Source organism: Battus philenor, unplaced genomic scaffold, assembly GCF_028537555.1.
Source record: "Battus philenor isolate CCGP_79_NKW_IND1 unplaced genomic scaffold, ilBatPhil1.0.hap1 SCAF_19, whole genome shotgun sequence".
In the NCBI taxonomy this organism is placed as follows: Eukaryota; Metazoa; Arthropoda; class Insecta; order Lepidoptera; family Papilionidae; genus Battus; species Battus philenor.
The window spans coordinates 9,859,627-9,874,418 of NW_027181681.1; the positions used below are offsets into that span (position 1 = coordinate 9,859,627).

The window sequence follows — 14,792 nt, forward strand, 5'->3', positions numbered from 1 at the left end:
GCTTACTTCATACTTATGTCGGATGAAGTTAATACCAGAAAATGCACAAATTATCTCTATGGAGTAGAGATAAGTATGCGTTTACATGCTATGCTGCGTTTGTCGTTTGCATTATTTTGCTTTTATATTGATTGTTCTTATATACCACATGACTGTTTTAGACTGAATATTATTTAATCTCACATTACATACGAAACTGGTAATGGAAATTAATAGCATAGATTTTATTTTTATTATAAAAATAAAAAAACGGAATAATTTTCGGATTGTACAAAAGTATTACACCAATGAATATGTACGAATTTTTAATTTTCATATGATTGTCGACGCCATTATGTAATACAATAATTTTTATTTGCTGGCAAAAACCTTGTTAAATGAGCGCTTTAATAATTCAATCCAGTGAATACGATACAGGAAATGAATCGTTTCAATACATAAACATGAGAAATAAGTGGAAATACTACAATATACTTCCTATAATATTTTTACCTTAAATTACTAAGTACAGATTTCTTGAATAATATATAAGGCTGAATTTTATTATTTTGGTTTAATTTATCTCTTCTCTAAATTATCTGATTGCTACATACTGTACTAACAGATAAATGTGAAGAATGAAAAAGTTAAAATGTAAAGAAAAAGACGTATAGAAGTTTCAATATGTTATATTTTTATACATTTTTGTGAAGATCAACATAACTTTTAATCTTTTATTTATTTCACTAAGTGTAATTAATAGTATGAACGCCTAGTCAGTTTTAGCTATTTAGTCTAATTTTATTGAGCAATGTAATGATTGTTTATCAGTCCTGAAAGTCACATTTAAGTTCGTTAAGAAGTTAATACATATTCATTCGCTTTACATCGATTTATTTTATGAAATATGATACAAAAAGGACGAAAACTATTTTTTCATTTGTACAAAGTATTTGTAGAGTACCTATATGGTATAAGAGTGATTATTTAAAGTGCTTATTTTAAAATTAACAAGTAAATCTTATCTATATAATCACATAAAATTACCGTTTCAACTATCTACATATATACTCAAATTCGTCACAATGAAGTTTTTTCTATATATGCTATAAAACTGTAACAAAAAATATCACTATATAACATTTAATAATCTATTAAACATTACTACGTTAAAGACTATCAGTAAGGATTCTCATTTGATCCTTAACATGTCTATCCATATCCACAAAATCATTTAGAACTTCTTCGATCATATCTACAAATATTGTTGGCCACTGGAGTTCAAGAGTGCGAAGGCGTTGAGCGGCCCCACAAGCCACTTCTATTGCGTGTGACAACTGACCACGACCACGTACGCGCCAGCTCATGTCTTCCTACAAAAATATTTAAAACATCAATCAGTACATCCTAAAATAACCTAAAATTTTATTGTTATATTTGATTGTGATGAGCCTGCTGTTCGTGAGGTTTGTTGTCTATATTGCAGTCGATCATGGAACATGTAAAAAATACAAAATTTTGTTAATTATAACGTAGAACACAATAAATCTTTATTTGATACTGTTTGTAATATATTCAGGAAAACGATTAACAATATAAAACGTCAAAAAAATCAACTTAAAAAAATAAAGAGTTTTAAAATTAAATTAACATAATATGTAATGTGTTTATAATTGTGTGTATCAGTCCGTGCGATCGTGCGAGTGTCTATCTAAAAAAAGCAATTCTAGTACAAATACATGCTCTACTTCAGCATACAAGGGATCTTTAGCCATTTAATAAGAGCTTTTACGTTTTTCATATTGCATAAAATATTTATTAAGGATATTATTTACATTATTAGAGACCTAATTCATAACATAATGTTTACTACACCCGTGTTGAATGCACAGATACTAAAACAGCGTAAGTTAATAACCACAGATTAATTATTTTCATTTTATCATTGACATTTGTGAAAATACTTTATTATATGGTTAACACCTTGGAAACGTTTTGAATTTTTATTTTAATATCGTGTTAATACGTATTGAGTGCATTTTTGATTTTTTTATGATTTTTGATTTTTAATTGTCAAATTGAAGCGATAGTGAACACCCCAAATAGAGTACAAAATTGATGATCGCTGTTTAAAGTTTTGTGGTGGACAGAGGACTGGCAAGCGCAGCGAAGGATGTTTGTCGACAAGTTGGACAGACGACCTCATTAAGGTCATCGGAAGACGCTGGACCAAGGTTGCTTTCAACAGGTACTATTAAGAGTCTATGGGGGAGGTCTTTTCCAGCAGTGAACGTCCTATGGCCGATACGAAGACCATTGAATTTATTTCCAAATATTACCTGGGATACCTGTCCTTTTTTAAATTGTAGCGCTTCTTTTGCTATGACGTCTCTTAGAGCAGGATCAGCTGCACGCAGCCATGCTTTAGCAGTTGTACCACTGTTGCCACTCCGACCGAGACGTGATAATAAAGGCTGAAGTGGCGCGTCAGGTATAGCCCTTAAAACGAGATCACTTAATCCATTGTATGTATTATTGGCGGATTTTATTTCTTCGTCTGTTATCTAAAAATGACAATATATTATTGATATGCCTATAGTAACCGACACACGATAAATACTAGAAATAAAAATAAACTCGTAACGCATAAATTTCGTATTTAAAATAAAAATAAATTCTTATCAAATAAAGTTCCACATAATATCTGCAAGATGTAGTAATTATTTCATGGGCAGTTCTGTACAGTGTAACAATACCATGTAATGTCTCTCTTAATTATAATTAATTTGGAAGTGTATTGAACAAAAAACTAATAGGAAATACCTATTAGCGTGAAGAATTTTTTAAAACTTATGAGTTTCTTGTGGGCTTTTCTCAGACAACTCTCAGACTGGTGGTTATAAATGATTCATGAAAATGGATGGTAATATTTACCATCAGATTCTACATTTGCATGTTTGCGCAATTGTTACCTCGCTAGTAATGATTTTGTTGCCATGCGTGTAGGTCCTCTTCAAAAGCGCCGTCGTAACAGATGACGCACTTATATTTAACATTTAATAGCACTTATGTACGACATTATTCCCGAAAGTGTATTAATTGCCATGTAACTTTGACAACTACAACCCTTCCGTAATGGCGTTCCAAACGGAACAGTCATGATATCTACTTCACACTAGTCTTTTTACCTCTCTAGACTAATGAAACCCACGTACTATTGTCAACACAAGCATTACGTATGGAACCATTATACTCTCTACTACTGAAATATGAACAATGAATATTACAATAAAACATTTTGTTAACATTACCTGTTCGTCATTTATTTCCTTCAAGCCCCAATGAGCTAATCTATAGATGGCATATTCACGCCAAATTTTAGCACATATAGGATTACCTTCTGGCATTATTGTTAAGCCGGTGAGACCACGTAATTCAGCTAAAGCATGCAATTGTCCAAGATATTGGAGACCAGTTGCCCGGACGGATATATGTGTAATATTTGGAAACCTGTGAGGAAGATGAACAAAGCCGATTAGAGAAAAATAGGATATTTTATTTGAAGAGGGGTCTTACAATAATATAGCTTTTTTAAATACTTACGCCTTTTGCATCCTTTTAAATTATTATATTAATATTAAAAGAATTGCAAGTCTGCTTGGCGGTACCATGTGTTCAAATGTGACTTTATTTTATCTATGACATTTGAACACACGCGTAAACTATTATTCATAAAAACCTCGAAGCGAAACATTTCGCAAATTTGCGAATCACACAACCGCCACCGCCAAATCACTCAACACGTGTTTCACCCCTCCACGGGGCATCTCCAGGAGTTATGTTACACCGATTAGTACCTCTGTGTTTGGCACTTTGTTGCACGACTACTACTGCATGTGCGGAAGTGGCTAAATATTGATCCTTTTCTTAATTACGTATAACACAAAGTAACACATAATTTGTTTTCATGTATGAAATAACTAAAACACTCTCGAATAAACATTTATTTGAGGTAATCTTTGAAAAATAAATAACCAGTATTATAAATTTACTGTTTCTTTTTTTGTAAATAAATAACCACACGCTTATATCACTTAAGATAACTAATTGTGTGATAGATTTACATATTAGTGGGATAATTGAAATAATATATTAGTTATTACCGTGATTTTAATTCGGATAATGATTGAGCGACTGCGTTGAAGTGTACGTAATGAAAGGCGGCTCTATTGACGGACCGCGCTTTCTCCCAATCCCAGTCTTTAGACAAGCGCCGCACCGCGCCCGTACCCCAAGCACTAACGGTTCCATCGCATACCTCCACCAAATAGTCAACTCCTGTAACACAATACGAAAATTATAAATAAAACATGAGCATTTCTACTGTGGCGTTCATTAGAACGCACCCAAATTTATTATCTATGAACGCATCTGTTTTTGCATGCCCCTTCTTACACTCGGTACATCTCACCCTCTCTCTGACGCGCCGCGCTACCGAGTGACGGACGTGTCGCTTTAACCGCTGTTCAACAAAGGAAATACTTGTAACTCAGATTGAGATTTCTTGTTTTGTGATATTATATTATAAGTTAACCATCCGGCAAGTGTTTTTCTTTACATCGAATTATCTATTACGAGACGAAGGGTCTGTACTAACGAACCCCGTCACTACTTTTATGTACTTGGAGATAAATATTGCACATCGATCTTTGGAAAGAGACAATCGGCAAATTTCGACTTCGTAGATCACTATTTCTGTCCCACACTACCTATGTGACGTTTTGTCAGTCGTTGTATTTCTTGCGACAGAGATAACGCTCTACGAAGCCGAAATTAGGCATTTGTCTCTTTCCAAAGATCTATGTTCAATATTTATCGCCGGGTACCGTAACCTCTTATTTGTAATTTTTTGATTCAAGTCATGAGAGAAATCAACTGTCGACAAACAATATGTTTATGTCTGTATGTTTGTATATATTTACGTTTTGTACGCGTAACTACCCATCATTTATACTCCTACCTTTTCCATACTGTGGTTGTCTGTAAGAGATTGCTTTGTGTGATAAGACCCACTGTACTTTTAAGTTTATTACAGCGAGTTCAATAAAGAATATTATATAAAATTAGATAAAGTATTTTATCTTTCTTCTTGGCGGTTCAAAGAGTTCTGTTTAGGAATAAACTTCCGTCCGGAATTAAAAATTCAGCGAACCGTTGTATTCAAAATTAAATTCTGAAACCTATTAGTCAAAAAAATCGTAGTAACTCTCTTTAATAGCTTATGTATGTGTGATTAACATTATTACATCCTCTTAATTATGTATATGTTTATAACTAATTGTATAAAAAGTATAACATTTATTATGTATATATAGCATGTAGTATATGTCCATATCATAAACTGGTAGGGAATGTTACAAGCAGCATTAAGTCCGCCATTACATAAGTTATAAAAAGCATAAAAAAATAAATAAATGAGTGTACAATTTTGAATACCTTGCTCTCTGTCTTTTGATACTGGCACAGCCTTCGTAACTGGCTCCGAAGATTTTAAACTAGCTAAAGTTTTTCCAGATTTAGCTCTAGCAGTCGACGCTCGATGACCAGAAGAGGCTCTATCACTTCGACGCGATATAATTGCACTTCTTACATTCCTGTTACTCGTTCTACTGTTGACCGAAATCTCTCTACGTAAAGTTCTACTACTGTGGTCACTTCCCGACGTGGATGAGGTTGTAACCGATCCCACTATAGTACTGCAGGATATATTACTCGTGTTTTCACATTGATCTGCGTTTTTAATTTTAGTTCTCCGACTTTCGGGATCACAAACTGATTTGGAACGTAAATTTCCGAAATTCCGCCTACTTCTTAGAACTGTCGGCGTTCGTTTTAATATTTTTTTATTAGTGCCATCCTCGCTGTCACTACTGGAAGATGGGAATGAACTGAACGAGGAATCTGGCACAGGGTCAACACTGGATATACTTTCCCATCTCTTTAAAGCAAATTCCGCGCCATCGGCGAGTTTGACATTTTCTAAGGAAGAGATTATTGGCAACAAAATAGGAGGTAATCTTAGATCGCTGCTAGTGGACGTTGAGTGTGAAACGTCAGTGTCTTGAGAGGCACTTCTTTCTGAAAAATTTACTCTTTTTTCTGAGATTTTTCTAACTGTTGCGCTTCTTTGAATCTTTCGCATTGGTTTCTTTTTCAAACCATCGAAAATTTCTTCGACTTTTGCACAGGCGTCACTGTTATTGTTATTATATTCGGAATCTTCAGTTTCGGCTTGATGTAAAGGCACTGCGGTATCAGTCAATATGTCTGTATCGTTTGTTTGTGTGCTACCGATTTGTGTGACAGTTAAAGTCGTAGTTTCCATAGTTAATTCTTTTTCCATGTCCGCATTTTTTGTCGGTGATGTAACTGATGTGAAACATTTATTTTCTGACCTGCAAAAACAAGTAAAGTATAATTTTTATTCACTTATCTTAATTATTATCACCGCAGCAATGGTTGTAGTCAGTAACTACTTATTTATGTCATGAAATAAAATCTGAGTAGCCCATTTCGATAGAGGCTAGAATCATATTGATTTACCATTAATGCTTCTACTTAACTACGAAGGTTATATAGTATAGGATGTATATATGAGATGCAATTAATGAAAAAATCAATAAGACAACGTCCGCGCACAATATATAACCCAAACTCGTTTTTTAATACACCACAAGTTCCAAATACAAATTCCATATGTGCCCCGATCTGAGAAGTAGTTTTGTAGTCTCCCACAACATCCATACTACTATAGTAGAGCATTCATTCCCAAGCTTTAAATTCCTTTGTAACAATGGAATTTTTGTACAAGTTATTGTTTAACAACTTTTTTTAATTACTACACGAAAATTTCGAGGAATTCCGCGACATTTCAAGGAGAGTAATGCAAGAACTTACACCACCAGAAATGTTAATTTCATGAAGTTTAGTGAAAGTTGTAATAAACTTATCTATATATCTAGTGCTGCAATGTACATAGCTGTTCTTTTCTTTATTAATATTATTACTTACTAATGACGACGTTATCTTATATAGAGTGATTTCAGGTGCTTAGTACTTTAAGTGTTGAATGTAATTATTATATGGTACATTTGCTAGTCAAAACCTTAAAAGCTTTACACCTATTTACAATTACCTTGTAAAAAGTGTTCACGCTAAAATATTTTTTTTTCTAATGCGACAGGCAAAATACTTCGGGCAATACAAAATCTACAGGCACAGATTGTAAACAATAATACATTTTTAAATGTAATAAACCTAATTTTGAAAACCTTTTTCCTACTTAATGAATTATCACTCTAATTATTATTTCTGAAACCATTGATAGGAAAACAAAACCATTGGATATAGTAAATTTTACAATACATTAATTGATGGGAAATGAACTATAAATTTTAATAAACATTATGCACATATAACCAATCAAACTGATATACAGTGATCGACTATGTACCATCATAATATTCTAGGCAAAATTTCTCAATACGGGAGTCTAAAAAATGCCCGAATTAAACAGCAAGTTACCTCAGTAGTTCCCAGTTGGTGCGGGCGTTGTGAATGATCTGATCTCGTCTCGCCGCTTGTTGCGCTGATCCTCCTAAAGCACAATACGCCGCATGGGCCGCCTCTTTATTATTTCGCCATGCCATAGCAGCCATACGAACCTGCAGTAATAAAAACAAAAATAAATCATCATCATTTCAACCTAAGGACGTCTGCTTCTGAAGATTGGCCTCTTCTATAGATTCCCAAACAGAGCGATTGGAATCGGACATCAGTCCACCTTGTGGGTGAACGTCTTGTTCACCCACCACCATCCACCATCATGTCATCTTCTGCGCGTTATGTGGCCTGCCCAATGCCTCTTCGATTTGCCAAACTGCTGTCGGCTTTGTCGGTTAGGTATAAATAATTTAAAAAAAAAACATAAAATTGAAATAGACTAACGCGATATACAAAAAGTTTTATAAATTTTATCTGTTTTTATTAAAAGTAAAAAAGTAATCTATTTATACATATACCCATGATATCTCTATAACCAAAAAGCTGAAAACTAAAATTTGTTAGGAGTATTCTGTTCGCCAATGGTCAGCTTGACCGTAAGACGGATTTTATGAAATTACAACTGTATTAAGATTAAGGACGCGTTCATAAAAAATGTTGTTTTTTAACTATAGTACTATAGAGATATAAAACTAAGCATGATACACACGAAACGGTCTATAGAAGGTTAGTACTCTATAAAGTAAATATTATAAATGTAAAATCAGTTTATTGGGTATAGTAGGGTTTAATAGGGTATGGATATGACTATAAATAATACCTCAATTTCTTCTTTTGGTATACTTATTTCTGTAGTATTTTGTAATAAACAGTGTTTGGATATATGAATAAAAGCTCCAAAAGGGGTAACTTTCGGTCAACACTCTGACAAAATGCAATAGTTTCAGAAACAATAAATAACTTAATGATATTTTAACAAAAAAAAAAGTGTATTCGAAATTTTGATTACTACTAATTATAGTTTACTATAGATCCCTGCTTACATTGTGCTGCCAGAAGTTGACCTGATGAGCTTAATATAACATTTATTTTTTCATCACAGGGTATATATATATGTATATATGTGTGTGTATATATATATATATGTTTATATATATATATATATATATATTTATATCTATATAAATAAAATATATTCTTACCTGGTCTGTAACATGCATCGTTGATAACGTAACTAAGTTTGGAAGGTAAGACACGAGGAATGGTGTGCAATCACCACCTAGAGCAACTGGATTGCCATCCAAAGTGACTTCAACAAGAGATACAGCTTCGGCCAGCGATGACACGTCTTCAACACTGAAAGCATTTAGTTATTACTATACAAATACATTATAGGATCGCAGATTTATTTTCCCACACATTATAATAGCTGAAAGTTGTTGAGAACATAACGTTTGCTGACCGTGTCATCCCTGGACAATAATAAACTTTAATGACTTTTTGCACTGGTACTTCAACTGGCCAATCAGCTGGGCTATGTTTAAGTCTAAGCATTACGATTCGAGAGTTTTGCAAAATTTGTACAAATTTCTAATAACATGGTTTTAAATGCTTTTTACCTTTGTAAATCATTGTTACTTAGAAATAACTTCTGTAACTTAGTTGTGTTTTGGAATCCGAGTAATTTTCTTAATTTGTTACGTTTCAAATTTAGTTCTCGTAACGAAACTAGGCCTTGCAGGTCGTTCTGGGCGATACATCTTATTTGATTTCCGGCCAGATTGAGAACTTTCAACTCGGCGAGATTCGACAGACCGTTGACTTTTGTTATTCTATTTCCATGTAAATCCAATACCTCTAGCTTTAAAAGATTCGACAGGCCCTCAATTCTTTTAATTCTGAAAATTAACAGTATAATATAATGCTTCCGAAATTGCTGTACCACGCCTTAAGAACGCGCGGCGTTGTAGGTGGAGTATCGATTCTGTCCGCTGTTAACGCTCGTGGTGACGGCGCACATGCCATTTCCTCACTCCCCGCCTCGCCGAAGTTTCCTAAGGCGCGGTACAGCGGTTTGCAACTATAAAAATATATTATGCAGATTATCCAAATAAAAATTAAAAATTCAGAGCCGTACCTGTTTTTGCCCATCAACAAAACTCTTAAACTAAACAACTTTTCAAGGGATGTGATTTTATCGATTTGATTATCATATACGTCCAAGAATACCAGTTTACTGAGTTCAAGAGGAGAGAGTCCTGATAAACTGTTGATCAAGTTATGCTGTAGTGATAACAGACGTAAAGAAGGTTCACCAACTATGTTGGGTATCGAAGAGAGGCCTCGTCTGAAATTGGAAATGAGGTTTTATTAATCATATATTATTTTTTTCAAAACTTTAATACAGATTAAAAAATAAACTTTCGCTTTGGTCTTTTAAAAATATCGATATAATTTGAAAAGTATTTTTATCTGTACACTTTTGTGAACAATTTAAATTCTATTTTTAATATATATTAAACATTGAACAAACTAGATAAATATTAAAATTTTATGGCAAACATTAATATTAATAGGGATCTATATCCGGAATTTGGAAATAAAATAAAAAATTTGTAACGAACATAAAATAATATTTTAATGTTGAACCTATTTTTACTTTGTCTTTATCAAATCATTACTTTAATTACATTGTATTTTAAAGATTTAGTTTCGATTACTGAAATAAATAAAAAAGAAAATACACGTTACGATTTCACAATGCACTTATTAAAAATCGACTTTTTTATTTCGATCATTGATAATAATAAAGTGTGAAACTTAAAATCACTTTCTAATAGCGTACTAATTTTATCATTATACAGAAACTTGATAATTCTTAAAAAGATTTCTTATGTAAGAGTAATTTCCTTAATTTTTTATGTAGTTAAAATTTGGTAAACTGAAGTTTTTTTTTCCGAACCGGTCTTTCATTGTAGTGTCATTTAAAGATTTCATTCGCGGCAAGGCACAGGGGGCGCCTAGTCAACGAAACTCGAGGTGTCCGTGGGGATCTTCGGTTCGGGCCGCTCCATGATGTTACTAGGTCCCTTTGGGCCAAAGTTCAGGAAACAAGTGCCTTTACGAAGGCAGTTCGGCTTGGGCTATCACTCATCGATAATACCCGTTTCGAATACCGACAAAAGAGCGTCCGAAAGGGCTGAGCCTCGACTTGGTCGATTGATAACACTGCCGATACTTCGGAAACTTTAGCGCTGGGGGAAGAAGCGAAGGCAGAAGGTGAAAAAAAATAAAGCAGCGCGTCTATCTAGATTGATCGGGGGTTGCCGTCTCTTGTGATGTACGACCGGGCCTAGATTCCGACGAGACTGGTCGGTTATCGATGGCATAAACTGAGGCGTTAGTTTTAAATCCAGTTTTCCGATTCGAAGGTGCTTCATTAAATATTAATAAATTTTACCTATCTAGGCTTATCCTATCAGGTAAACGATCTTTTTCCTGTGGCGTTCTAGAAAGTTGTACTTTGCCTTCACCCACAGCTTGCAGATTAAGAACATCGTCTTTTCCATTTTCTTTATTTACGTAATCGATACTGAAATATTTAAAAAAAATATTTATTTTTCATTGTCTGTTTAAGTATCTATTATATTTATATATACATATTTATTTACTTATAATTATAGCGAATAGATAGGTATTATAAATAACAATATGAAATACGTGCCTGCTTAACATTAAGAATAAAAGACATGCGTTTGAAATAAAATTCAATTTAAAATTAAAATATCAAAAACTAACTAACATATCTAATATAGAAAATATGCTTTTAAAATGACCTTGATAACGTCGTACTAGATCGTTGAATTGCCGGATGTGCAGCTCTCGGATCTGCTAGGGCCGGCCTAATTTGTAAAAATAAGCGGTCATCTCCATTTGTTGGTGTTTCAACTCGTGGGCCCCCGATATCGAGAGACTGTACCGATCTACCTCTTGTGCGAAAACTTAATTTTCTTACCTGAAAAAAATTGAGTACAATGTACAGACTTACATCACGAATATGATAAACCACGTATTATAATATTTATTATACATTTCCACGACTGAATGTGACAGGCATTAGTTTGAACAACATTAACTGCTATGTAAACAAAATGTGTTATAGAATTGGCCCCATTTAAAAAATCTTCGTTTTAATAATTGACATAATAAATTCGTCCAAAAGGCAGTTTTGGTCCATTTCATTAGTGCTAGATTAAGTTGCTTAGCAACGATAACATAAAAGGTTATTGCCTTACTAAAATGCCTTTTAATAAATTTACTTGTTTTGAATACCAAAACATGATTTACGTTTTAAAAAGAAGTAAAAGAAAGTATACAATGGACATTATAAATATATTGTTTATAGGTTACTCCCATATTGTTTTAATAAATATGGAAATGGGGTTTGTTTTCATTAAAGGTTGTTTTTTTTTAAAGGAAAAATGAAGTTTAAAATTACATAAACAAATTTCTTTAAAATGAATGAAATTTTTACGCTTCATCTTAATAGCTTCTAACATGAACATTCCTATAATAAACCTATCCAACTGTTAAAAGGAATACACGCTTAATAACATACAACATATATTACGAGTTGATTAGTGGACATATAATATAATATGTAACACTAAAAACGCGGATAAATCCAAGCAAGAACCTAAATGTATTTCAGTTTAAATACCAAATTTTATTATAAAATGAAAATTAACGACAAACGATATCGATAAGACGATCAAGCACTAGTTCACGAATTATTGATTACGAAGAGTTCATATTTTGTTTAAATTTACTGGCTAGTTATTTATTTAATTAAATTCAAGATCGGTTTTCAAAAGGCAAAACCAACGAAATTATTTAACTGCAAACCTAATAAAATTAATATTAATTAAATCTGTACAATCTGTTAACTATACATAACATTTTTACATTCGTTATGCCTGTTATTAGACATGTACAAAAATTAATATTTGGACATAAATTACTCTACAAGCTGTGACTAGAATGTTTTTTAAGCAGCAAGTTTAATTATAATTCTTTTGTAATGGAATTAAAAATAATTATTTCGTATAATTTCAGGCAGGCTTGAGTAAGTTTTATTTCAATATTTTATATACATTGACACTGATTTAAATTTGTAGATATTGAACTTAAAAAAGTAATACGTGGTCTATGGTATTGTTGCAAACATTTTTATTTTGACGTTAAAAGAAAAACAAAATCCATTTAAGTTGGTTTTTCTAAAAAATGCTTCAAACATAAAAAAATAACTATCTATTACCATTGGTTTAAAAAAAACTTTAAAAGTATTAGGATTAATTAATGAATAAAGTTTTTAAAAAGGTATTTTCACGTCAGCACTTATCGAAATTTCTATATAGTATTACACCGATTTTTAAAATGGTGCGATATTTTCCGAATCCATACGAAGAAGGTACGGCAGCAAAAGATCTCGGACCTGATGATATAACTCTACAAATAAATGAATACGTCAAAAATATTACAAAACGTTTACAACCGTCTAATAAGAATGTCGACGGAGGTTTGTACGTCGGCGTTACAGGCGTGTCTTTTATGTTTTACTACCTATATAAAAACCCAATGTTGTCCGAAAAGAAAAATTTCTACATGGAAAAAGCTTTAGAGTATTTAAAGCCAGCATTAGAGAGCTCTGCGGGTGAGAAAACGTCATTTTTGCTCGGCGATGCCGGAACTTACGCTCTGGCCGCGGTTCTTCTGAAATCAAAAGGAGACGAACGATATTCTGAATTTTTGAAAATGTATAAAGCTCTCTATCCTCACTACCTTAATCCAAAGTTTCTGAAATGTGGTGGAGATGAATTCTTTGTTGGACGAGCTGGTTATCTTGCAGGTGCTCTTTGGATAACACGAGAATTAAAAACTCAGATCTTTACTCCTGAGGAGTTATACAAAATATGTGATATGATGGTAACATCTGGCCGTGAATATTCTATGAAATATAAGAGCCCTTGTCCTTTGATGTATCATTATTACAATACTCAGTATTTAGGCGCTGCCCATGGCTTGAGTTTTATCTTGCAAATGCTCTTGACTGTGCCTGGTTATACACATTATAATAAGTCAGCAGCCCGGGATATAAAAGCGACTGTAGATTTCATGGCCTCTTTACAAACAAAGGAAGGTAATTGGCCATGTTGTATGGAAGAAGTGGTATTAGATGACCATAAGCTGATTCATTGGTGTCATGGTGCACCAGGCATGGTATACCTCATGGCAAAAGCTTATCTCATCTTTAAAGAGACAAAATTCCTTGATGCATGTATTAAAGCCAATGAAGTTGTTTGGGAGAAGGGTTTGTTGCGTAAAGGCCCTGGTATTTGTCATGGAATAGCAGGCAATGGTTATGTATTTTTGCTACTCTACAGGTTAACAGGAGATGAGAATTATTTAAAGAGAGCAAAATTATTTGCTTCATTTATGAATACAGAAGACTTTGTCAGAGATGCTAGGTTACCAGATAACCCGGAGAGTCTATATGAGGGTGTTGCAGGCACTGTTTGCTTCATGTCTGATCTCTTGGCACCTGATAAAGCTGAGTTTCCTTTTCAAGATGTTTTTTCTGATTATATTGCTTAATAACCCTATTTACATATTGTTTAACTGTTTGTGACCTGCATTAATATATTGTTTGCTACACATTAATAAATTTAAACCTGAATATATTACAGAAATACAAGTTATTTTGCTTGATTTTTGTCATATTGAAGAGAAACAGTTCTGAATAATATGAATACTGTGATTGAATATGGCCAATATGTGGTATTTAAGACAATGATCAAGTTCATCACTTGTTTTTTTTAGTAATAACAGTGTTTAGTTGGCAAACTATTAAATATCAGTAAATCTAGAAATTACTAGGAACTAAAGTATGTGACCTGTTTTTGTTGTGTGATATGTTTACATTTTGTATGAAAAATTATTAAATTATAATGAGTATTTAAGTTTTCAGTTTAAAAGTAAATTCTTTTATTTCACCTTCAACACAAATTTTCTAGTAATGTACAACTATTTATAAACATTTCAATGAAATTTATGCTATTGTATTTTTGGATTTTTATTTGATAACACCTACTACTTTGTTTATTAAGAAATAAATTCTAATTGTTTTTATGGCTGCTGTATGAAATGGTTATTGTAAACACTTTGTTAGGCTAAACTTTAACATTTTCTTT

The 14,792-nt window shown here is 32.8% G+C and overlaps 2 protein-coding genes across 2 annotated transcripts; one reads left to right on the forward strand and one right to left on the reverse strand.

The window, feature by feature from the left end:
* Positions 1 to 1,037: 1,037 nt before the first annotated feature.
* On the reverse strand, positions 1,038 to 11,659 carry LOC137921626 (leucine-rich repeat-containing protein 49). The gene is made up of 12 exons (XM_068764424.1): positions 11,633 to 11,659; positions 11,379 to 11,557; positions 11,003 to 11,134; positions 9,680 to 9,889; positions 9,162 to 9,440; positions 8,745 to 8,898; positions 7,564 to 7,703; positions 5,476 to 6,434; positions 4,143 to 4,317; positions 3,291 to 3,489; positions 2,319 to 2,543; positions 1,038 to 1,352 (listed from the first exon to the last, which is right to left on the reverse strand). Exons 1-12 carry the CDS (start codon positions 11,657 to 11,659, stop codon positions 1,149 to 1,151), a joined length of 2,883 nt encoding a protein of 960 aa, XP_068620525.1. The 3' UTR covers positions 1,038 to 1,148.
* Positions 11,660 to 12,804: 1,145 nt separating this feature from the next.
* On the forward strand, positions 12,805 to 14,529 carry LOC137921799 (lanC-like protein 3). Its single transcript, XM_068764630.1, has one exon. The coding sequence runs from the start codon at positions 12,901 to 12,903 to the stop codon at positions 14,194 to 14,196; it is 1,296 nt and encodes a 431-aa protein (XP_068620731.1). The 5' UTR covers positions 12,805 to 12,900; the 3' UTR covers positions 14,197 to 14,529.
* Positions 14,530 to 14,792: the final 263 nt, after the last annotated feature.

Excerpts from the sequence above, each read along its gene's own strand:
- LOC137921626 (XM_068764424.1), bottom strand. The coding sequence starts at position 11,659 with ATGCCTGTCACATTCAGTCGTGGAAAT. Across the intron at positions 11,135-11,378 it reads TCTAGTACGACGTTATCAAG|TATCGATTACGTAAATAAAG; the intron begins GTCATTTTAAAA and ends TAAATATTTCAG. Across the intron at positions 4,318-5,475 it reads ATCAAAAGACAGAGAGCAAG|GAGTTGACTATTTGGTGGAG; the intron begins GTATTCAAAATT and ends ATTGTGTTACAG.
- LOC137921799 (XM_068764630.1), top strand. The coding sequence starts at position 12,901 with ATGAATAAAGTTTTTAAAAAGGTATTTTCACGTCAGCACTTATCGAAA.